Source organism: Myzus persicae, unplaced genomic scaffold (assembly GCF_001856785.1).
Source record: "Myzus persicae strain clone G006 unplaced genomic scaffold, MPER_G0061.0, whole genome shotgun sequence".
In the NCBI taxonomy this organism is placed as follows: domain Eukaryota; kingdom Metazoa; phylum Arthropoda; class Insecta; order Hemiptera; family Aphididae; genus Myzus; species Myzus persicae.
In genome coordinates, this window is record NW_019102654.1 from 305,385 (window position 1) to 326,446 (window position 21,062).

Below are 21,062 nucleotides of genomic sequence, written 5' to 3' on the forward strand. Positions count from 1 at the left end.
GTAGTGGCTCCAAAATGTCTGATACAGAGTAAAAAATTATCTATGTAACAGCGTGCTTATATTGTAAATAACATAAATACAATAAAAGTTTTTTTATTTTAAAAAAGTTGGTTTTTTTCATTTGCTTATAAAAAATGATTGAATAGTGTATTAAAAAAAAAAAAACACTGTTACACAGATAAAGTTCTTCCTTATGTGTTGTGAAAATTTGGTAGTTCTACAGCAAAAATGGTGCGAGAAAAGTTGTCCCTCGCAAAACAGTTTTCGCTATGTTGTACATTTGTAAGACGGAGACAACACATGCGGGTGTGGCGTCCTTTTAATCGCATGAAATGAAATACGTTTAAATTCGGTGATTAAATAAAACAAATTATAAGTTTGTATAGAAAACATAATATTTTATGAAATGCAATTTTAAATATAAAATATTGATTATCATGTGTCTGTACAGTTTTATCTTTTACTAGTTGACCCGGCTAACTTCGTAGGTATCTACCGCCTATTGCCTAAAACAGTCAATGAATGTAGTGATACCTTTTAGCTAATGTTATATGCCCACCACTATAGAGACTATAGAGACGCTTGTTTTACATAAATAATAACGCCAGTATGTAGGCGTCTTATCGCAGATATGTGCTTATGCGCGACAAGACTATAGTATCGGTCCTGTCGGCAATTTTGTCTTGAACCCGACTCATTCGAGTTAAGTAGTGTGCTTGTAGTATAAATTATATTTCTTAAAACTAATAAAGTATAATATTCTCATTTAAATCTAAAACGTGTATTATTTTTATTAATAATCTATTAAACAACATTTGACTATCACCCGCTACACAGAGAACGGTTTTCAACAAATTGACGTCTACGGATACAACCAGAGACATAAATATAAAATATAACACAACACCACAGGCATATGCGGTGGCGTTCATAACACTAAACTGAATTTATTATTTTAACTAAGGCAATAAAATGAATACAAAAAAATTATTAAGTTCAATAGTTCATTAATATAGTAAAGATAAAGACAATAAAGATTTATTGTGATGGTTATGCGTCCTTTTTTGTCGGGCGGATGGGAAGTGCAAGGGCATTCAAAGCCATTCACGCCGGCCCCTATCAAATTTTTGTTTTTCAAATAGTAATATTATTGCACTTGATTTCAGTGATGTACTCGATGACGACGACGACAATGACATTAGCACGATTATAAAAATAATTTTCAGATATTGTCAACACGGATTATTATTTTATATTGGTCCCGATAATGTACGGCAGTCGTTCTCGCTCGTTTCCTACGGGGAATCCCGTCCCTATCCGCCTTCAGCGTCGATTTTTTATTTTCGAACAATACACAGCGACTCGATATCGCGTGCTGCTCGGTGAACGGGAAAAAAAATATTATTACGTAACTTCATTACGACTTAAATAAGATTATAAAACCGTTAAAATAATATCTTTCTAGATTAATATTTTGTTTATTTTTTCTACGTAAATCTTTCCGATATATTTTAACTAACCCGACTTAGTTTTATTTATAAAAGATAATGTATAATATGATACCATGTATTAAGAATTAAGATACTCTTTTTTGAGTATTTACCCAAACTTGCATAGCTTATACAATGTATAATTATTATTTATTAAGTTATTGCATTATAAATGGGACAGTATTCGTTATCAGTTTTTAGTTTTCACAAGTCATAAAAATATACCAAAAATCTATTTTCTGATCGACTTGAGTTTTTGTTTCCAAAACAGTTAAACACATAGAACTGATGGACAGCACTTCCGGAATTGGTTTTATCTCTATAATATTATTGAGTAGTAAATAATTTTTTAATATTTACAAACCAGCGAACTCCAAAAAACATAATAACGTACGTAATTTAATAACCGAAATTCTAAATTTACAAGTACATAAAATTACAAACCAATAGATTAAAGATTATCAAAATAATGTTACTATCGTAATTTGTGGTACTAAAATAAACATTTTCATCGGCGAGACGATCACGAATAATTGATTTTATGACGAGTATGAAAAAAATCGTCGGAATTGTACATCATTTGATCATTTGTGTAATTTTCTGATTATTCAACTATTCGTGTATATTTGTCAAATACACGAGTCATGATGGAAACCAGGCTTTAACTTAATTTGTTGTTAAAAATAATTATATTTGTAGTGATAAAACCAGGTTGATGGATGAACAATAATAGTATGTATATATATCCAGTTTGTAGTATTTACTATTTATTTTATAAAAATATTGCATATTTGCATATAATGCTTAATGTAAATTATATAATAATATGTATGGTATGTTAAATTGTTGAGCTGTAATAGTCTCTGACTAAAAGCTATTAATAGAAAAAAAATATTGTATACAAAAATAATTTCAATGTAAATGCTGTAACTATTTTTTCATAAATCAATAGTTAAAGGACTATCCAAGGAAAAAATAGATAAAAGCTAAATCGTTAGTATTTGGTTTAATTAAAAATTGTCTACCGTTAAAAATATTATCCGTCACTCCGTTCGATCATTATCGCCGTTTTAAAATGACGCGTGACGTCACTGGTTCCATTGGTCGGCGGCCCGTCTATTTCAATACACGCAAATCCTCGACGCGTCGTTAGTTATTTATTTATAAATTAACTTAAAATACTTGAAATGAAAAATGGATTTCATATTATAAAAGCATAGATATTTTCCTACAATTTGATACCAACATCCTATTGAAATAATAAATATTAAACTATTAAGGATGGAAAACATTTAATTTATCCATTATTTATACATATTTTCGTTTATTAGTAATTTACAAATATTTCACCAGCCGGTCATGTTATATATTAATATTGCACTTACTCAGTAATGGACTTGCACAGCAGTAAAATTATTGATTTTAATTTAGTCCAAAAAGGTATGGGTTCTGGAGATTTGGAAAGAAAAGCTTGCGAATCGTTAATCGATAAATTAATTGAAGAAGAAAATTGTAATATTGAACTATTTATAAAGGATCGACATAGAGGTATTCGATATTTTTTACGTACAAAATATCCTCAAATTGAACATGAATTTGATGTATGGCATTTGTCTAAGAGTTTGTCGAAAAGATAGAAAGGACTTGACAAAAAATATCCAGATGCATATTTATGGAAAACGAGCATAAATAACCATTTATGGTGGTCCTCTCAAACTTGTAATGGTGACGGATCATTACTTGTTGAAAAATTCACCTCAGTTCTTAACCACATTAGTAATATACACGAATGGGAAGATAATGGCAGAACAATAAAATGTGAACACGAAAAGTTAAACGACGAAGACTTAAAAAACAAGCTTTGGATACATCCTAATAGTGAATCTTACTTTGCGTTGAAAAAAATTATTATGGCTAAAGATTTGTTAAAAGATTTACAACATGCAAAACATTTTGTACATACTGGTCGCTTGGAGTCTTACCATAACGTTCGCTTAAAATATATGCCAAAAAGAATACACCTCAAGTTTAATGGAATGTATTTACGTTCGATAATTGCCATTCTCGATCACAATTATAATGTAAATAAAACACTCGTAGGAGATAAGTTAGTTTTTTCAAAACCAATCGGCCGTTATACGTTAAAAAATCGTTACGAAAATCCATCAAACAATTGGCGACAAATTATAATTGAAAATATCAAAATGAATGCAAGAAAAAGGCAACAATTTAAATACAGAAACAAGTACAATCGATGACAATTTGCAAATTCCGACCAATATAGTTTCAATACCAAAACCAAATGTTCAATTTATTTTTAGTTTTCATAATCATCTGTTGTCGAGTAATATTCAATATTTCTTCATCCAAAATAATTTTTTCAAAGGAAGTAGTAGCACTGTAGCAGTAACACATTTTTTTGAATCCAATAATTGTTTAATGTTATGAAATTCTGAACAACACATGCATTCAAAATCGTTCAACATTTTTGCACAATTTTCACAACTACACCACTCATTTACTTCTACTTGAGTTCTTCCCTGAACAACCGGTAAACATAAGGATATAGAAAAATCTGGTTCAAATCCATCAATGTCGCCAACATTTGGCTCAAAACTATATAGTTTTAAAGACATTTTAAAACGTACAAGTACGGACGTAAAGATAATAAATGCGGAGACACAAAGTGCCTAATATGTTATAATATGTAATAAATTGTAATACTATTGGTAACAGATAACGAAATAAAACGAATTTAGTCGAAACGTAGTTTGTTGTGGTATTTAGGAAAGTCCATAATCTGAACAAATGAAAATAATATGTATAAATTATGGACAAAACAAACGTTTTCTACGTTTAATATTTATTATTTTAATAGGATGTTGATATCAGGTTGTAGGAAAATATCTAAGCTTTTATAATATAAAAACCGCTTTTCATTTTGAGTATTATAAGTTAATATATAAATAAATTACTAAAGACGCGTCGAGGAAATACGTGTATTGAAATAGGCGGGCGGCCGACCGATAGAACCTGTGACGTCACGCGTCATTTTAAAACGTCGATAAGAACCGAACGGAGCGAAGCAACGAAAAACTATTTTTATCAAAATGAATAATTGTTTTCGTTCTTCAATATTTCATAAAAACATTTTTTTTTAATTTTCACTTGGATAGTCCTTTAAGAAATAATAATGATAATAATTTTATTCTGTATTCAGATCTAATATTTAATATTTTACATGGTAGGTATATTTTTGGGCAATATTGCAAAACTATATTTGAATGAATAAAATGTTATTTTGTATGTAAATATGCTATATAATTATCGAAAACTTACTATGGATTAGAATAGGTAGCTTATGATATTCATGGGGATTTTTTTAGTAATAAATGTTAGTATGGGTAGGCATCCTCATAATAAAATACATGCCATGCCCTTATTTTTTTATTATTTGTCATAAGAATTATGAAAAATTATAATATTTTATACAAGCCCTAAAATATGCTTTTATATGAACATTTTTCATTTATTGTGTGTATTCAGGTATTCTTATCAACCTATATCTTTACCTTTGTAAACATGTATCTAATGATTACGACATAATATGTGAAGTACTGAATTGTATTATTAAATATGAAGTTACCTAATCCACTACACGATATGTTCAATGTTCATGTTACAAAATATATTATACCTACCAATTACCAAACGTCCATACTATATAGCCATATAGGTCCTTAAAGTATTTGAGTATTTGTCAACAGTCATCAATTAAATTATGCATGCTAATATTATTTACCTATTAATTAATAAGAGCTTAATATTATTTAGTGTAAATAAATAAAATACAATTACTTTTTTTAAACAAATTTAAAATTGTGAACATTAAAAATTAAAATACATACATATTTAATATCTACTATATTTTTAATATGCTATACAGTCAATTTTCCTATTTTATATTTTTATTTCTATTTCATATGGGTTTAAAAAGTTTTCATCATAGTAAATACTATAAAATAATAAACAATGTTTTGTGTACCTATTTATCTATATTGTTATTAAAATATAATACTCATAGGAATATAGGATATAAATGTACAAACATGAATAATTATATAAACTTTTTTTTTGATTTATTTAAATGATTTTAAATAATCATATATTATAACCATGAATATTTTGTATTTTAAAACATAATTAAAAAAATGTAATTGGAATTTTAGTTCCGTAAATAAAGATTATTACTCATGCATTTAGTTAGGTATAATCACTAACATTTTATACTCTCAATTCTCGAGTAATAACAATTACCCATATAAATAATAGTCAGATATTTACACTTATTAAAGGACAATCCAACTAAAAAAATCAATAATTATTCTTTTACTCTAATAAATAGAATAGAGTCCAACTAAGATAATGATACCACTAAAATTCGTTTGTGACTATTCGTTCGCTAGTTACTGTGACTTATGACATTGCGCGTGACGTCATGGATTCGTCCGCCGAGACGGCGGCCATATATTATAATACATGGCAATATTTATCCATTTTTGGTTTAACATAAAATAACTGTTATGAACTTATTTTTTTTCGGATGAACTAATCAAATGTATTCAAGAGTACCTCATAATCTTTCCATTCGTATAATTATGTCACATTTTGGTTTAATAGTGTAGGCACTAGGCAAAAATAACACTTAAATAAATTATATTATGAATTTACCATACTGCTGCTGCAGTAAACGTGTGTAATATTGTTTTGACGATCGTGACATCGTGTACGGATTTCTGACGCCTAAACTGTCTATATAATTTTAACTCGTAGCTAATATTAGAGATGGGTGAGTCTTTCTTATTATTATCTAACTATTTTAACATAAAACCTTATCGCGGCACGTGGCAGCGACGCGCGACGGCGGCATATATGAATATCTAGTAGCCCAGTAGTAGGGCAGTGGCTATAAATCTATAATTAATAATTATTATTATATCAATATAATTATACGTATAGAAAGATTATGAGGTACTCTTATACATTTGGTTAGGTTATTCGAAAAAATATAAGTTTATTAGCACTTACTTTACGTTAAACCAAAAACGGATAAACATTGCTGTGTATTGTATATATGGCCGCCGCCGCGACGTCAATCGCAATCGCTTAACTAGCGACCGGACAGTCACAAACGAATTTCAGTGGTATCATTTTTTTCGTCAAAGTTTGTACTTTAATTTAAGAGGACGCCACAACCGCATGTGCTGTCTCCGTCTTACAAATGTGCAACATAGCAAAAACTGTTTAGCGCGGGACAACTTTTCTCGCACCATATTTGTTGTAAAATTACCAAATTTTCACAACACGTAAAGAAGAACTTTATCTGTGTAACAGTGTTTTTTTTTTTTTTAATTACACTTTCCAATCATTTTTTATAAGCAAATAAAAAAAAACAAAAAACAAAATGTTTAGAAGCAAATAACTTTTATTGTATTTATGTTATCTAAAATATAGGCACGCTGTTGCATAGATAATTTTCTACTCGATATGTTCAGAAATTTAGGAGCCACTACTACAAACACTGAAAGATAAAAGTTGTCCCGCGCAAAACAGTTTTTGCAATGTTGTCTCCGTTTTACAAGTGCGTAACATAGCAAATTGTACACTCAGCAGGACACGTGTAGCTCCGTTAATTTAAAAATTAAAGTGAACTGACCTCTTATAAAATCTAAAGGTAAGATTATTACATGAGCGTAGGTAGGAAATATTTTCGGAGGGGGTTTTTGTCTAAATCCTAAATAATATGCGAGTTAATAATATTCTCGAACAAATTCACAAAAAGCTCAAGATTGTTTTATTTAATTTCGGGGGGTGTTTGAACACCCAAAACCCCCCCATACCTACGCCCATGGATTATTATCTAAGCAACCTCATGGGCTTTTTATTATATTTTTATTTTAACGAGAGTTATAAGTATTTTAAGATGTATAAAAAATTTACAATTTTAAAATACTCAGAACTCGCGTTAAAATTAAAATCATAAGTGGTCATCACTTCAGAACCACAGTTCTCCAAAAATTCGTCCATAAATAGAACTCATTCGTCGTCATTGATGCTATCCATAGTAAATTATATTATACAAATATTACTATCAATATGTCAATGAATAATACGAAATACGAATAGTTATGAATAATTACTAATACTTTTAGCTCCCGTATTATATTTAAAGACTAGGGAATAGAGATAAGACAGTTATTCATTGTTCATACGTTTGTGCTACTGTTATGGCATTTTTTAAACATTATTTGTGTTATCCAGTATTAAAATATTATAATGTGTGCACTGTGTAGGTTAGTCAAGTTCAACCTTGATAAAATATTGAGTTGGTGTATAGTCTGATCACTCCGATGACTTTTAGTGGATGGGCATACTTGATATCATATAAAATAGAATTTATTATAGTGTTATAAATTATAATATACATTTATTTTCACGATATGACGAAGACAACGCATTTGAATGCGGCGTTCTCACCTCTAGCTTATTCTCAAGAATGAACAAGATAATTTACAATCTAGAATAATTAAATTAACAAAAAATAATATAATGTTAAATGTTTTTTTAATTAATATAGGCGTAAAACAATACCGTTGAAATAATCATGGAGCCATAAAATAATGTAGTAAATATGAAATGTAGTAAAATTATTACTAGAAAATGTACTTACTTCGGTTAGGTTTATCATTTTAGATATCAGTATTATTATAAAATACAATATAATAATATATTTTTTACCAATAATATTCTTTATTTGCATTAAAGATATTTTTAACAGGAGATATTTTGACCGGAGTATTTTTGCGGAGATATTTTGACCTGGAACCGTACTAATCTATTACTTTACCAAAAGAAGGTAGTTATAATAATAGGTAAAAAATACCGAGGAGAAAAAGAACAATTTTTAAAAATTAAAATTGATTATGAAAATTATAAAATATTCAATATCCCGCGCGTTATCGAATACCTTCGAGATAGAATAAACGATTTTGTTGTACGTTATATTATACAGTCTTATAGAACACACTATTTGAATTGGACATATTTATAAGTAGGTTGCAAAGAGTAATTTCTAACGTTCAGAATAACATAGTAGATGCGTTTATAATAACACCCGACCAATTGCTATCAGAAATAAAAAATATAGAGACTATTCTCCCGGATGATTTGAAAATCCCTGATAAATTTGATGAGGATAATATTCAAGAAATATTCAAAATATTAAGTATTGAAATGCACACAGTAAATGACGGATTTATTTTTTCTTTAAAATGTTCACTGTGCCTTATAGAAAATTTCAACGTTTATTATATATTACCAATTTACATTCCAATTAATGCACATGGTCAATTTCTCCATATGACTAAAAATTCTATGTATTTGTTAATGGACAAAATAATGATCAAATATTTTATTTGGCCATATTTAAACAACTGTAAAGTAGTGGCGAAAATATTTGTTTATAGATTTAATGAAATTATACATAATTGTGACACGGACCCCACGTGTGTAACAGAATTACTAAAAAATGCTGTAACTAAACCACCTCAATGTTATATCTCTAATCTCTGAATTCAAAACAGAAATGTGGTATACCTTATTTTTCAAAAATCATTGGTTTTTTTTATGTGATAAACCGACTACAATAACTATAATTTGTAATAAACAGTCTAATTTATTAAAGTTAAAAGTTCTGGGAAGTTATACTTGAAGTCTGGGTGTATTGTTTACACCTCGAAAGGTATACTATAAACTAAACAAAAATTAAACCAAACATATTTCTCAGTTGACAGTTCCAGTAGACTTATCTCTTATGAATGATTCATGCTGTAATGTTTTCAAATTTTCAAATCATTCCTATCCCAAACCTATTCACTTCGATGAAATAAAAAATATTAAACTTAATAAAGAAGCGTTCAATAAAATAAATATCCAATTAGACCAACAAGATATGTTACTAAATTCACTTACTGTAAATAAAACGTATGAATTTACCTTTGAATTTATATGCACGAACAAATATTTAGTTGTCGTAATAATAGTATATTTTTAATATATTTTAGAGCAAAATTTTATTTAAATAGGAAAGCAAAACAATTAGCTATAGAAAACATAAATATAAGTAACAATCCTGTAAGTTCTAAAAATTAATTTATTGGAAGTTCTTAGTACGTATTTATATACCTAATATAATGTATTATTATATTATAATATTATATATATTATATTATATAATTGTCAAATATCGCTCACAACATTTATACAATTTTTTCGGAAGTCAATATGTATGTATTTTGTTTATCTTACTTTTTTTTTCTACACTTACCTATATAATATATTGTATAAATACATTTTATTTTATAATGTACCTACCTATTAATAATAAAATAATTCAAATAATCGAATGTATATAATTGCATTGAAATAAATCACCTTTATAAATTCAATTTTATTTGTTACTTTTAATGTAATAATATTACGAATTCGTATAGTTGTGTTGCATATGTATCTAATACACTAATTATTTTATGAGATAAGTTTTAATTTTTATAAATTCTTATATTTTTAACACAATAAATAATATATATTATATAGAAATTATGTTTAAATGTTTTAGAAGGGGTTGTTATGGATGTTTTATATAAAATTAGAGGACTCAATTTTCGATAATTCATTTTCAATAAATTAATTTAATACAAATTTCCATAAAATCGTTTTGTATTTTTATTTTTTGGTTTCACTTTTTTGACTTGTGTATAATTGGTATAATAAATTAAAATATCAAAAATCTAATCCTGCATGTTAACAGATTCATCTCTCCTCTTCAACTTTTATTAAAGGTTTTTTTGCTCTAAAACCAGTCAGTCAGCCGTGTTTTTGGAACAAAAAAAAAATAAGTTTTTACTCACAGCCGCGACTGTCACGTCAACACTGTAACGCATAGACGGTCACGGGCACTGTAATAAATCCAGCATAATTTTATTTTGTTTCATTTCACGAAAATAATAATATGAACATAATTGTATATTATAAATTTATAAAAATAATGCAACGACGTGCGGACCGCCGATAACAGACCAACCGGTTTTGACCTGTCGTTAGGAGCTTGGAGGGAAAAAACTTTGCCGCTAGAAACGAGAGCAGCACATGACGGCCGTAATTATAATTTTTTTACTGTAAAACACCAATTTTGTTCCAATAATACGGCTTACAGAATGGTTTTAGAGCAAAATACCTTAATTAAAAGTTTTAAAGGAGAGCTATATTGGGTGACGTATAAGACTCGATTTTCGATATTTTATTCTCAACATCGATAAAATCATTTTGCGTTTTCTCTTTTTTTTACACTTTTTTACTTGTGAATAATTGGTATAAAAAATCAAAATATAAAAAATCGAGTCTTATACGTCACCCGATATAACTCTCCTCTACAATTTTTAATAAAGGTATTTTGCTCTAAAACCATCCAGTAAGGCGTATTATTGGAACAAAATTGGCATGTTTTTGTACGGTATTTTCGCTGGTTTAGCGTCCTCTTAATCTTAATATAATACGGGTTTGACTGTGTGAAAACATTTTAACTTTTAACTTTTAAGTTTCAAATTTAATTTTAGTACAGCTGTACAGTACAAAAGAATCATCGGCGAGAAACCCGAGAAATAAAAATAATATTAATTACTCAGTATTGAAAACACGAAACACATTTCACATGGAATTATAATACTGAGCATTCGTCTCATATTATACTACACTGGTGGTGCCACCTTATCGGTAAATTGTGTTCGGCTGCATTACAGCGATATCGTCTTGGTGCCATTGGCCATAAGATTCGTATTTAGCTTTTTTTGTTTCAGATTCTGAGTTGAATGTATTGATTTTACAATGTTGTGGGTTTTTATTATTTTATATACAAGTAGAAAAAAATGCTCTGATCGTGAACGTCTATTTTCTAGAGTAATTAACATATAAAATAAATTACAAAAGAAAAACAAGTTTAAGTAACTAAAACTTATTATTCACTATTAAAATAAAACAACATTAAACAGAATGTCAGTGTGTTATATTTCCCTGATCCACAAGCATCATAGTAAATTTAGACTGCGGCTGCGGACGAAAAGACTACATTTTGTATATTATATTAATATATTATATGTACTTATCAAAGTGTTTAACTTTTTCCTATTCTGCGCTATACTTATAACAACGTATTATATTTTACTGAGCTATTTGTTGATAGGAACACATTCCAAGTGGCTATATTATTGCGCCAAAGGTGCAAAAATTACATATAATTTGCGCCAAAATGTGTAGGACATAACACCAATATAATATTATAATATACCTATTATACCCAATATACGGGATAAGCACCAAATATATAAAAATAAATATTATTTGCACCAATATAAGTATCTTATACAAGTATTCCAAAATATATAAAATTGTTTATAATCGATTAAAATAATACACATAAAAATAAATTAAAACAAATATCATTTAAATAAATTGGTTGATTTTTTAATCCAATTTCCTTCAAATATTCTAATCGACTTACTTCACCATCTTGGTTTTTCTTACATTGCACAATATTGATGATATCGTATACTTAATTTTCGAGCTTACACGAATACTTACTAAGTACGTACTGACTACTGGCTACTAACAATATGTTATAAGTTATAACACAACAATGCTCACACACTATTGTGTGACAATATATATCGTAATCAGATAATACATTGGTCGATTAAGATTAAACGTTGGGAGTTTTTGAACTGTTTAGTTCTAAATTGAATATCTAACATCTGGAATGAAGCACACATCTACAGTTAATTTATTAACCGTGGCACAAGGTGTCTAGGGTTTAGTTTAATTTTTTTTGTCACCTCATTTTGGTGTTTTTTTTCTTCCACCGTTCCTAGTGCGTGTAAAAAGTATCTGACGTTTTATACGCTCAACGTTGGTTTTCTATGAACCTATCCTCGACGTTAAACGAAGACTTCGTGGCACGGCGTTCATATTATAAGTAGTGTAAGCCAGTGCCATGCATTTTCTATAAATATGAGAAATGCGTGTGTGTAAAATCTAGACAAATCTTCTTTTAGATTTTGTGCGGAGCGATGAATGTATTGATTTTACAACGCTTTGTGTTCTATTTGTGTGTATGTATAACAGTATAACACGATAAGTAGTCGAAATAATTCTTTGATTTTCAACTCAGTATCTTTTCTGATAGGAAAGTTAACCTAGTTGCTAACTTAGAGAGGTCGTAATGGGAATTTCTAGAAATACGCTTCAAGAAAACCCAAATCAAGGAAAAACAAACGTTTTCAAGCAAAACCAGTTTTCGACAAAATTAATTTAGTTTTTTAGTGTAATTAAAAACCTAATAAAGTAATAACTGTTATTACATTATCATTTTGTATACAGTATACACCATCGCCATTAATTTTTTTTTAAATATTTTGACTTTTATTTAGTTATTCAAAGGCATGAGGAAATTTCGGTTTTTATTAGTTTTCTTAAAAACTATTGTCGATGAAAAATGTTGTTGTTCCGTTATTGCAGGCTACATGTATTTCATTGTTTCTTTTATTTTTATATCATTTTTGTTCAAGTTACACAGTGAAAGTGTGACGCATATTTTTTTTTATTATTCTTTGCACTAGACACCAGCAGCCCAGTATTATACTACTGGTATTTTGTAATATTAATTGAAGTAACTATACTCCCTATGAGGTTCAACATAATAAATCATACATGACATATTAATAAATATAAAACTATAAATCTCATAAATAATAGTAAGTCTTGCATTGTTATTATTTACTACTATACTATCGTTTATCATTAATGGGATCTCTGGCGGATAGTTTTTAAGGAGTTCAAATTAGGCAATTTTCAAATTGCATACATGTGGGCGTAGCGCTCCATATACATTGTACAAGTCACCGACTCAGAATTATGCTCATGAGCGGTTAACAATTTATGCTCAATTGTATGTACTTAATGTCTATCCTACCGATCGACCTAAGAATGCGATAAAGTTTCAGAATACTAATCTGAATTGGTTATAATGTCTATTTGAGATTGGCCGGTTCACAAATTAAGTTCGGATTTAAATTCAGAATAATTACTTTAATAATAACTTTAAAAATTCTGAAACTTAAAATTATTTTAACTAAATTCATAGTTATTGTTGAGATGAATTCGAGAAAAGTGGACTGCCCGATCCCAAATAGGCACAATAAAAAATCAAATTTTTATTTTGGAACTTTTTTTCTAGATTGATTTTTTTATTAAAATAAAATACATACATCAAATAAAAAGATATTATATTTAATATCAAACTAAATTAGTATGACCTTATTAAAATAAAAACCGGAAACACCAATGTAATTTTTTTTCTTTTATTCACTTATCATAAAAGCAATTTTTATTAAAAAAAAAAAAATTGAATATTCTATACTCAATAAATTATTATATACTTTTGAATATAGAACAATTATAAGTATAATTTTACTTTTAAATATTTTGGTAAAGCACATAACATTAATGCATAGTTACTTTTTGTTGTAAACTTCGTATCAGAAACACTGAATATCTACCATACTTTTCAAAGCTTTGTTGACAGCAAACAACATTTGCTCTACCCGTTCTCGATCTTCAACAACGCCTTCTTCTTCAACCAAAACTTCATTAAACGATTGATTAATTACATACAAAGTAAAAACTTTTTCGTCCAATTCATGTTCGAAATTGTTCAAAACTAAATTCACCATTTTATGGTGAATTCTTTTCGGTACATAGTCAACAATGATTTCTCTGATAAACTCAAAATAACAGTGAGTCAACCGTTTATGAATCTTGACTTGTTCTGATGTTTCAGCAGCATGGTCAGTTAACCCGGATAACATTTCTTTGAACTTTTGTATAAGATGTTCCTCTTTAACATCGCCCTTGTTCTGTTCAAAAAACGCAGAAATAACATTAGGAGCATCATTCTTTGTATTGCACTCATTAGTAGAAAAGTGGACTAATTTTAGCAAAAATATAGGGTTTTTCGTATTCAAACATGTCTGGTAAGTCTCAATGTGAGAATTTATACATTCTTTCAAGTTAGTTAGATACTCATCCAATACAGTATTAAGGACATTTCTCACCTGAGAACAAATAAAAATAATTATTCAAAACAAAATTGCATGTACGATTATTATTAACAAATTTATAACAGATTAAAATTGAACATGTATTAACATTTTTTAGCTATTACAGTATATATTCGATAGGTAATTTAACTACTTTTTATTTGTCTTTGTTAATTAAAAACAAATTGTTTATATGCAAATAATATAAATTTAATTGGGTTGTTTTTCATGTATTTAGACCAAAAAGAGGAAGAAAAAAATAAACATCCAGAAGACCAATTTTAATTCTGAAAAATATTTAAATTTGTTTCTTATCTGCATTGTTTTTTTTTTAAGTTACAATTAATAGCGTGTATTATACTCTCCACCTGCATCATACATATTAAGCGCCCTCATAAACATGTTGAACCATTAGATCAAAATAATCGAAAAAATTTGTTGATATGAAATAGCTGTACAACTAAAAAAATTATGGTACTTCTAGTTGTTTGATTTGAAAAATGAATAGAGGTAATTTAATCATACCAATTTTTTAGGGCATTTTTTAGGGCACTTTGGATGGTTTTAGAGTATTTTTGGATAGCTATTATTACATTTTTTTATACTCTCAATTTGATGTATGATTTATAATTTGTAGTACAATATAAATAAAAAGCAACTTATGTTACCTCAAATAAATTTTAATTTTAAAAACATTGATCACCTATTTATTAATGATTGGTGAGCAAACTTCAAGTGTAAAGTTATAAAAGTTTAGTCGGTTATTTTTGTTTCGTTACCGAAATCAGAATTTTAAATATATACACTATACTTGTTAAAGTCATACTTACATCTGAATTTATCCTGGGATATCTTTTTAAAGTTCCTAAAATATTTTCATCAATTAAATCAAATATTTTCAGCATCTCTCCACGTACAATGTCCACAGCGCGCAAGGATGGCTCAATTAGGTTATTCAACTGTCTACCTATCATATTCTCCAGAGCTTTTAGATTGACGAACGAGCTGTTGGTAATTCCAGCTGTGTTCAGTAAAATAATTCTTATCTGTTCTTCAGATAAGTTAAGTAAGGGATCAATTTTATTCACTTTCTCTGAATACTCTTCATTTATAATTTGTGAAATTCTGGCACCACCCATAACTGTGTTATCGGAAATATTTTTTGTGTTGCCCAGTACTGTATCACAATACGACTTGTATATTTCTTTAAATAAGCCTAATACAAATGATACCTTGCTATCAGGTGTTTGCAATGTTTTTAACTCATTTTGTAGTTTTGTCTTTGTGTCATTTAAATTTTTTAGCAATGCTGGAAGAGTATTTTTGATATGTTTTACCAATATATCTTGCAGTTTTTTAGCCAACACTTTGTTACCGTGATTTTTGTAGATGTCTGGGTAGTTCATTCTCAAAAAATCCTTTTCACTTTTCACCGTTTCTTTCATTGATTTATTGTCGTTTATATCTTTTTGGCTTCTATTGACCACTCCAATTATGCCCAGTTTCACAGGAATTCTATGACCACAGAGCAGATCAGTAGTGTCTTGAATTGTACCTTTGTCGATCAAATCTAACTTAGTAACCACGGCAATTGTCCTTGCACCTTCAGGGTCCATTTTTCTAGCAATTTTCAGACTTTCAGATGTACTTGGATCTGTATTAGCAGTTACAACAGCTAAAATTATTGAATTCGGCTGTTTTACATATTTTAATATAAGCTCTTGAATTTGCTCATCAATATCCTCCGGTTGATCGCCAACAGGTACTTTTGTGATTCCTGGCAAATCCACAAATGTGAGATCGAAGGACAGAGTAAAAACTTTCAGGACGATTGGCTCATGGGTAATGCCCTTGTTATCACCAGCCAAAACATCAGTTCGTTTTTCGATTTCATATCTTACTTCATCAAAATTTTCATAAATTATACCATCTTTATGAAGGAACGTTGCCCAACATTTAATATTACGATTTTTTGTTATTTTGACCATTTCCTGGTAGTCTTCTTCAGAATACCTAATCATTTGAAGAAAGAGTGGTGCACGAGTTACAATTCCTGTACCTCTAGGTAAAAAAGATTTACCGACCAAACTTTCCAAAACTGAGCTCTTTCCCGAACTCTGAGATCCGACAACCACAATCTGAGGTAAGTCAATTTTGTGTTCTCCGATTACAGCAAAAACATCCTGTAATTTGTTTACAATCTGAATCAAGGATTCCATTGTAGTATTGTAGAATTTCGATCAACAATCTAAAATATAAAAAGTTTGTTATTGTTTATTTATTTAATTTGTAAATGTATCAACTATGAATTAGTTTATAGTTTTGCTGTTAAGTACATTAAAATAAGTCATAGAACATACAGGAATACACAATTATCGTGCAAATAAAAATGTATCATTGATTTATCAATTTAATGAAATACCATTAAGGTATATTTTAGTAGATAGTATATATAATTACTATTCAACAATAATATATAATTAAACTATGAATTCAATTATGAAATGAGAAATTATATACTTAATTTATAGAACATACTAGCTAAATTACCCGTCGTTGCCGGGTTACGGTAAAAAAATCAAATAGCTGAATAATAATTGTGTATATATAAATAAATATAAAGGATGTATCATGTATACATCGTTAGAATAGTATGCAATTAATAAAAAACATAAAATGGAAANGCACTCATTAGTAGAAAAGTGGACTAATTTTAGCAAAAATATAGGGTTTTTCGTATTCAAACATGTCTGGTAAGTCTCAATGTGAGAATTTATACATTCTTTCAAGTTAGTTAGATACTCATCCAATACAGTATTAAGGACATTTCTCACCTGAGAACAAATAAAAATAATTATTCAAAACAAAATTGCATGTACGATTATTATTAACAAATTTATAACAGATTAAAATTGAACATGTATTAACATTTTTTAGCTATTACAGTATATATTCGATAGGTAATTTAACTACTTTTTATTTGTCTTTGTTAATTAAAAACAAATTGTTTATATGCAAATAATATAAATTTAATTGGGTTGTTTTTCATGTATTTAGACCAAAAAGAGGAAGAAAAAAATAAACATCCAGAAGACCAATTTTAATTCTGAAAAATATTTAAATTTGTTTCTTATCTGCATTGTTTTTTTTTTAAGTTACAATTAATAGCGTGTATTATACTCTCCACCTGCATCATACATATTAAGCGCCCTCATAAACATGTTGAACCATTAGATCAAAATAATCGAAAAAATTTGTTGATATGAAATAGCTGTACAACTAAAAAAATTATGGTACTTCTAGTTGTTTGATTTGAAAAATGAATAGAGGTAATTTAATCATACCAATTTTTTAGGGCATTTTTTAGGGCACTTTGGATGGTTTTAGAGTATTTTTGGATAGCTATTATTACATTTTTTTATACTCTCAATTTGATGTATGATTTATAATTTGTAGTACAATATAAATAAAAAGCAACTTATGTTACCTCAAATAAATTTTAATTTTAAAAACATTGATCACCTATTTATTAATGATTGGTGAGCAAACTTCAAGTGTAAAGTTATAAAAGTTTAGTCGGTTATTTTTGTTTCGTTACCGAAATCAGAATTTTAAATATATACACTATACTTGTTAAAGTCATACTTACATCTGAATTTATCCTGGGATATCTTTTTAAAGTTCCTAAAATATTTTCATCAATTAAATCAAATATTTTCAGCATCTCTCCACGTACAATGTCCACAGCGCGCAAGGATGGCTCAATTAGGTTATTCAACTGTCTACCTATCATATTCTCCAGAGCTTTTAGATTGACGAACGAGCTGTTGGTAATTCCAGCTGTGTTCAGTAAAATAATTCTTATCTGTTCTTCAGATAAGTTAAGTAAGGGATCAATTTTATTCACTTTCTCTGAATACTCTTCATTTATAATTTGTGAAATTCTGGCACCACCCATAACTGTGTTATCGGAAATATTTTTTGTGTTGCCCAGTACTGTATCACAATACGACTTGTATATTTCTTTAAATAAGCCTAATACAAATGATACCTTGCTATCAGGTGTTTGCAATGTTTTTAACTCATTTTGTAGTTTTGTCTTTGTGTCATTTAAATTTTTTAGCAATGCTGGAAGAGTATTTTTGATATGTTTTACCAATATATCTTGCAGTTTTTTAGCCAACACTTTGTTACCGTGATTTTTGTAGATGTCTGGGTAGTTCATTCTCAAAAAATCCTTTTCACTTTTCACCGTTTCTTTCATTGATTTATTGTCGTTTATATCTTTTTGGCTTCTATTGACCACTCCAATTATGCCCAGTTTCACAGGAATTCTATGACCACAGAGCAGATCAGTAGTGTCTTGAATTGTACCTTTGTCGATCAAATCTAACTTAGTAACCACGGCAATTGTCCTTGCACCTTCAGGGTCCATTTTTCTAGCAATTTTCAGACTTTCAGATGTACTTGGATCTGTATTAGCAGTTACAACAGCTAAAATTATTGAATTCGGCTGTTTTACATATTTTAATATAAGCTCTTGAATTTGCTCATCAATATCCTCCGGTTGATCGCCAACAGGTACTTTTGTGATTCCTGGCAAATCCACAAATGTGAGATCGAAGGACAGAGTAAAAACTTTCAGGACGATTGGCTCATGGGTAATGCCCTTGTTATCACCAGCCAAAACATCAGTTCGTTTTTCGATTTCATATCTTACTTCATCAAAATTTTCATAAATTATACCATCTTTATGAAGGAACGTTGCCCAACATTTAATATTACGATTTTTTGTTATTTTGACCATTTCCTGGTAGTCTTCTTCAGAATACCTAATCATTTGAAGAAAGAGTGGTGCACGAGTTACAATTCCTGTACCTCTAGGTAAAAAAGATTTACCGACCAAACTTTCCAGGACTGAGCTCTTTCCCGAACTCTGAGATCCGACAACCACAATCTGAGGTAAGTCAATTTTGTGTTCTCCGATTACAGCAAAAACATCCTGTAATTTGTTTACAATCTGAATCAAGGATTCCATTGTAGTATTGTAGAATTTCGATCAACAATCTAAAATATTAAGGTATATTTTAGTAGATAGTATATATAATTACTATTCAACAATAATATATAATTAAACTATGAATTCAATTATGAAATGAGAAATTATATACTTAATTTATAGAACATACTAGCTAAATTACCCGTCGTTGCCGGGTTACGGTAAAAAAATCAAATAGATGAATAATAATTGTGTATATATAAATAAATATAAAGGATGTATCATGTATACATCGTTAGAATAGTATGCAATTAATAAAAAACATAAAATGGAAAATAATTTAATTTTTTAAGCTTTAATTACATTTATAGATACTATAGATAGGTATACGCAAGATAAATTTTTATTTTATGAATGGGAAAACTATACATACTTCACCCAAAACAAAAGAAATGTATAAATACTATAAACAAATGAATTTCAACGAATTTGTGTATTATTATTATGGAATTTCTTTGATAACTATATTATTCATTGTAATGTCATTAAAAATCGTCACATTCTTTTGACACTATGCTTAATCTTAAGTACCTTTTTTCTGGCCCTGGCAACATGGTGACAATTGCATTATTCATCTCATCACAATGTTCATTTTTAGGTGTAAGAATAGCAAATTGTGAAAAAGTAGACACATTTTCTAAACTAAAAATAATATTTTCAAAAACTTTTTTTATTCCATGCGACTGGGAGTAAGTAACGGCCACAGCTACTAATTCCCGGATAGGTGACCACCCGGGTTCATAGTAGTTAAAAACCTTGCCACACATACACGTGTTTGCTATCTACCGTAACAATCGTAAAAAAAAAAAACAAAAACCAACCAACCAACCTTACCCCCTGCCAAAGTTCATAACCACTACAACAGCTAATGGACCTAGTCGCCGGGCTTAAGTTCAATAATAAAAAAAAAAAACTTGTAAAATTCAATTTCATTTTGGCGTACTCGCCTATTTCTAAATTGTTTAAGAATTTTAAAATTCGGCCAAATCGTAGAATATTTTATACAGTTTTGTATTGTAAGCTGTCTAGATCCATGTGAGACAACTGGTAAAACTTGTCGTTAACTTTACACTTCTAATAACTATTTAAATAATTATTTTTTTGGACGTTACTCTTTCGATGGCTCGGAGTACTTGCGTTGGAAAAAATAAGATGTATAACTGTCATAAGAAACACAAATAAACGATAGGTACAAAAAAAAACTGACGAAGACACAATATTATAGCACTGCTCTGTAGTTGTATTATGTGTGCGAGATAATTTTTATCGATCAACTTTTCGGAACAATTCATATCTACACGTCGA

At 28.7% G+C, this 21,062-nt stretch overlaps 1 protein-coding gene and 2 pseudogenes across 1 annotated transcript; 1 reads left to right on the plus strand and 2 right to left on the minus strand.

Moving 5' to 3' along the window:
- The first annotated feature begins 2,881 nt into the window (after nt 1–2,881).
- On the plus strand, nt 2,882–9,701 carry LOC111032886 (annotated as a pseudogene).
- A 4,418-nt stretch (nt 9,702–14,119) lies between these two features.
- Nucleotides 14,120–16,983, minus strand: LOC111032881 (dynamin-1-like protein). Its single transcript, XM_022313355.1, has 2 exons — nt 15,529–16,983; nt 14,120–14,713 (listed from the first exon to the last, which is right to left on the minus strand). Exons 1-2 carry the CDS (start codon nt 16,915–16,917, stop codon nt 14,138–14,140), a joined length of 1,965 nt encoding a protein of 654 aa, XP_022169047.1. The 5' UTR covers nt 16,918–16,983; the 3' UTR covers nt 14,120–14,137.
- A 293-nt stretch (nt 16,984–17,276) lies between these two features.
- LOC111032887 lies at nt 17,277–19,769 on the minus strand (annotated as a pseudogene).
- Nucleotides 19,770–21,062: the final 1,293 nt, after the last annotated feature.

What these genes read in the sequence shown, in the direction of transcription:
- LOC111032881 (XM_022313355.1), bottom strand. Translation starts at nt 16,917, where the DNA reads ATGGAATCCTTGATTCAGATTGTAAACAAATTACAGGATGTTTTTGCT. An exon ending in ATCCCAGGATAAATTCAGAT is followed by an intron (nt 14,714 to 15,528) that starts GTAAGTATGACT and finishes ATTTGTTCTCAG; the next exon opens with GTGAGAAATGTCCTTAATAC.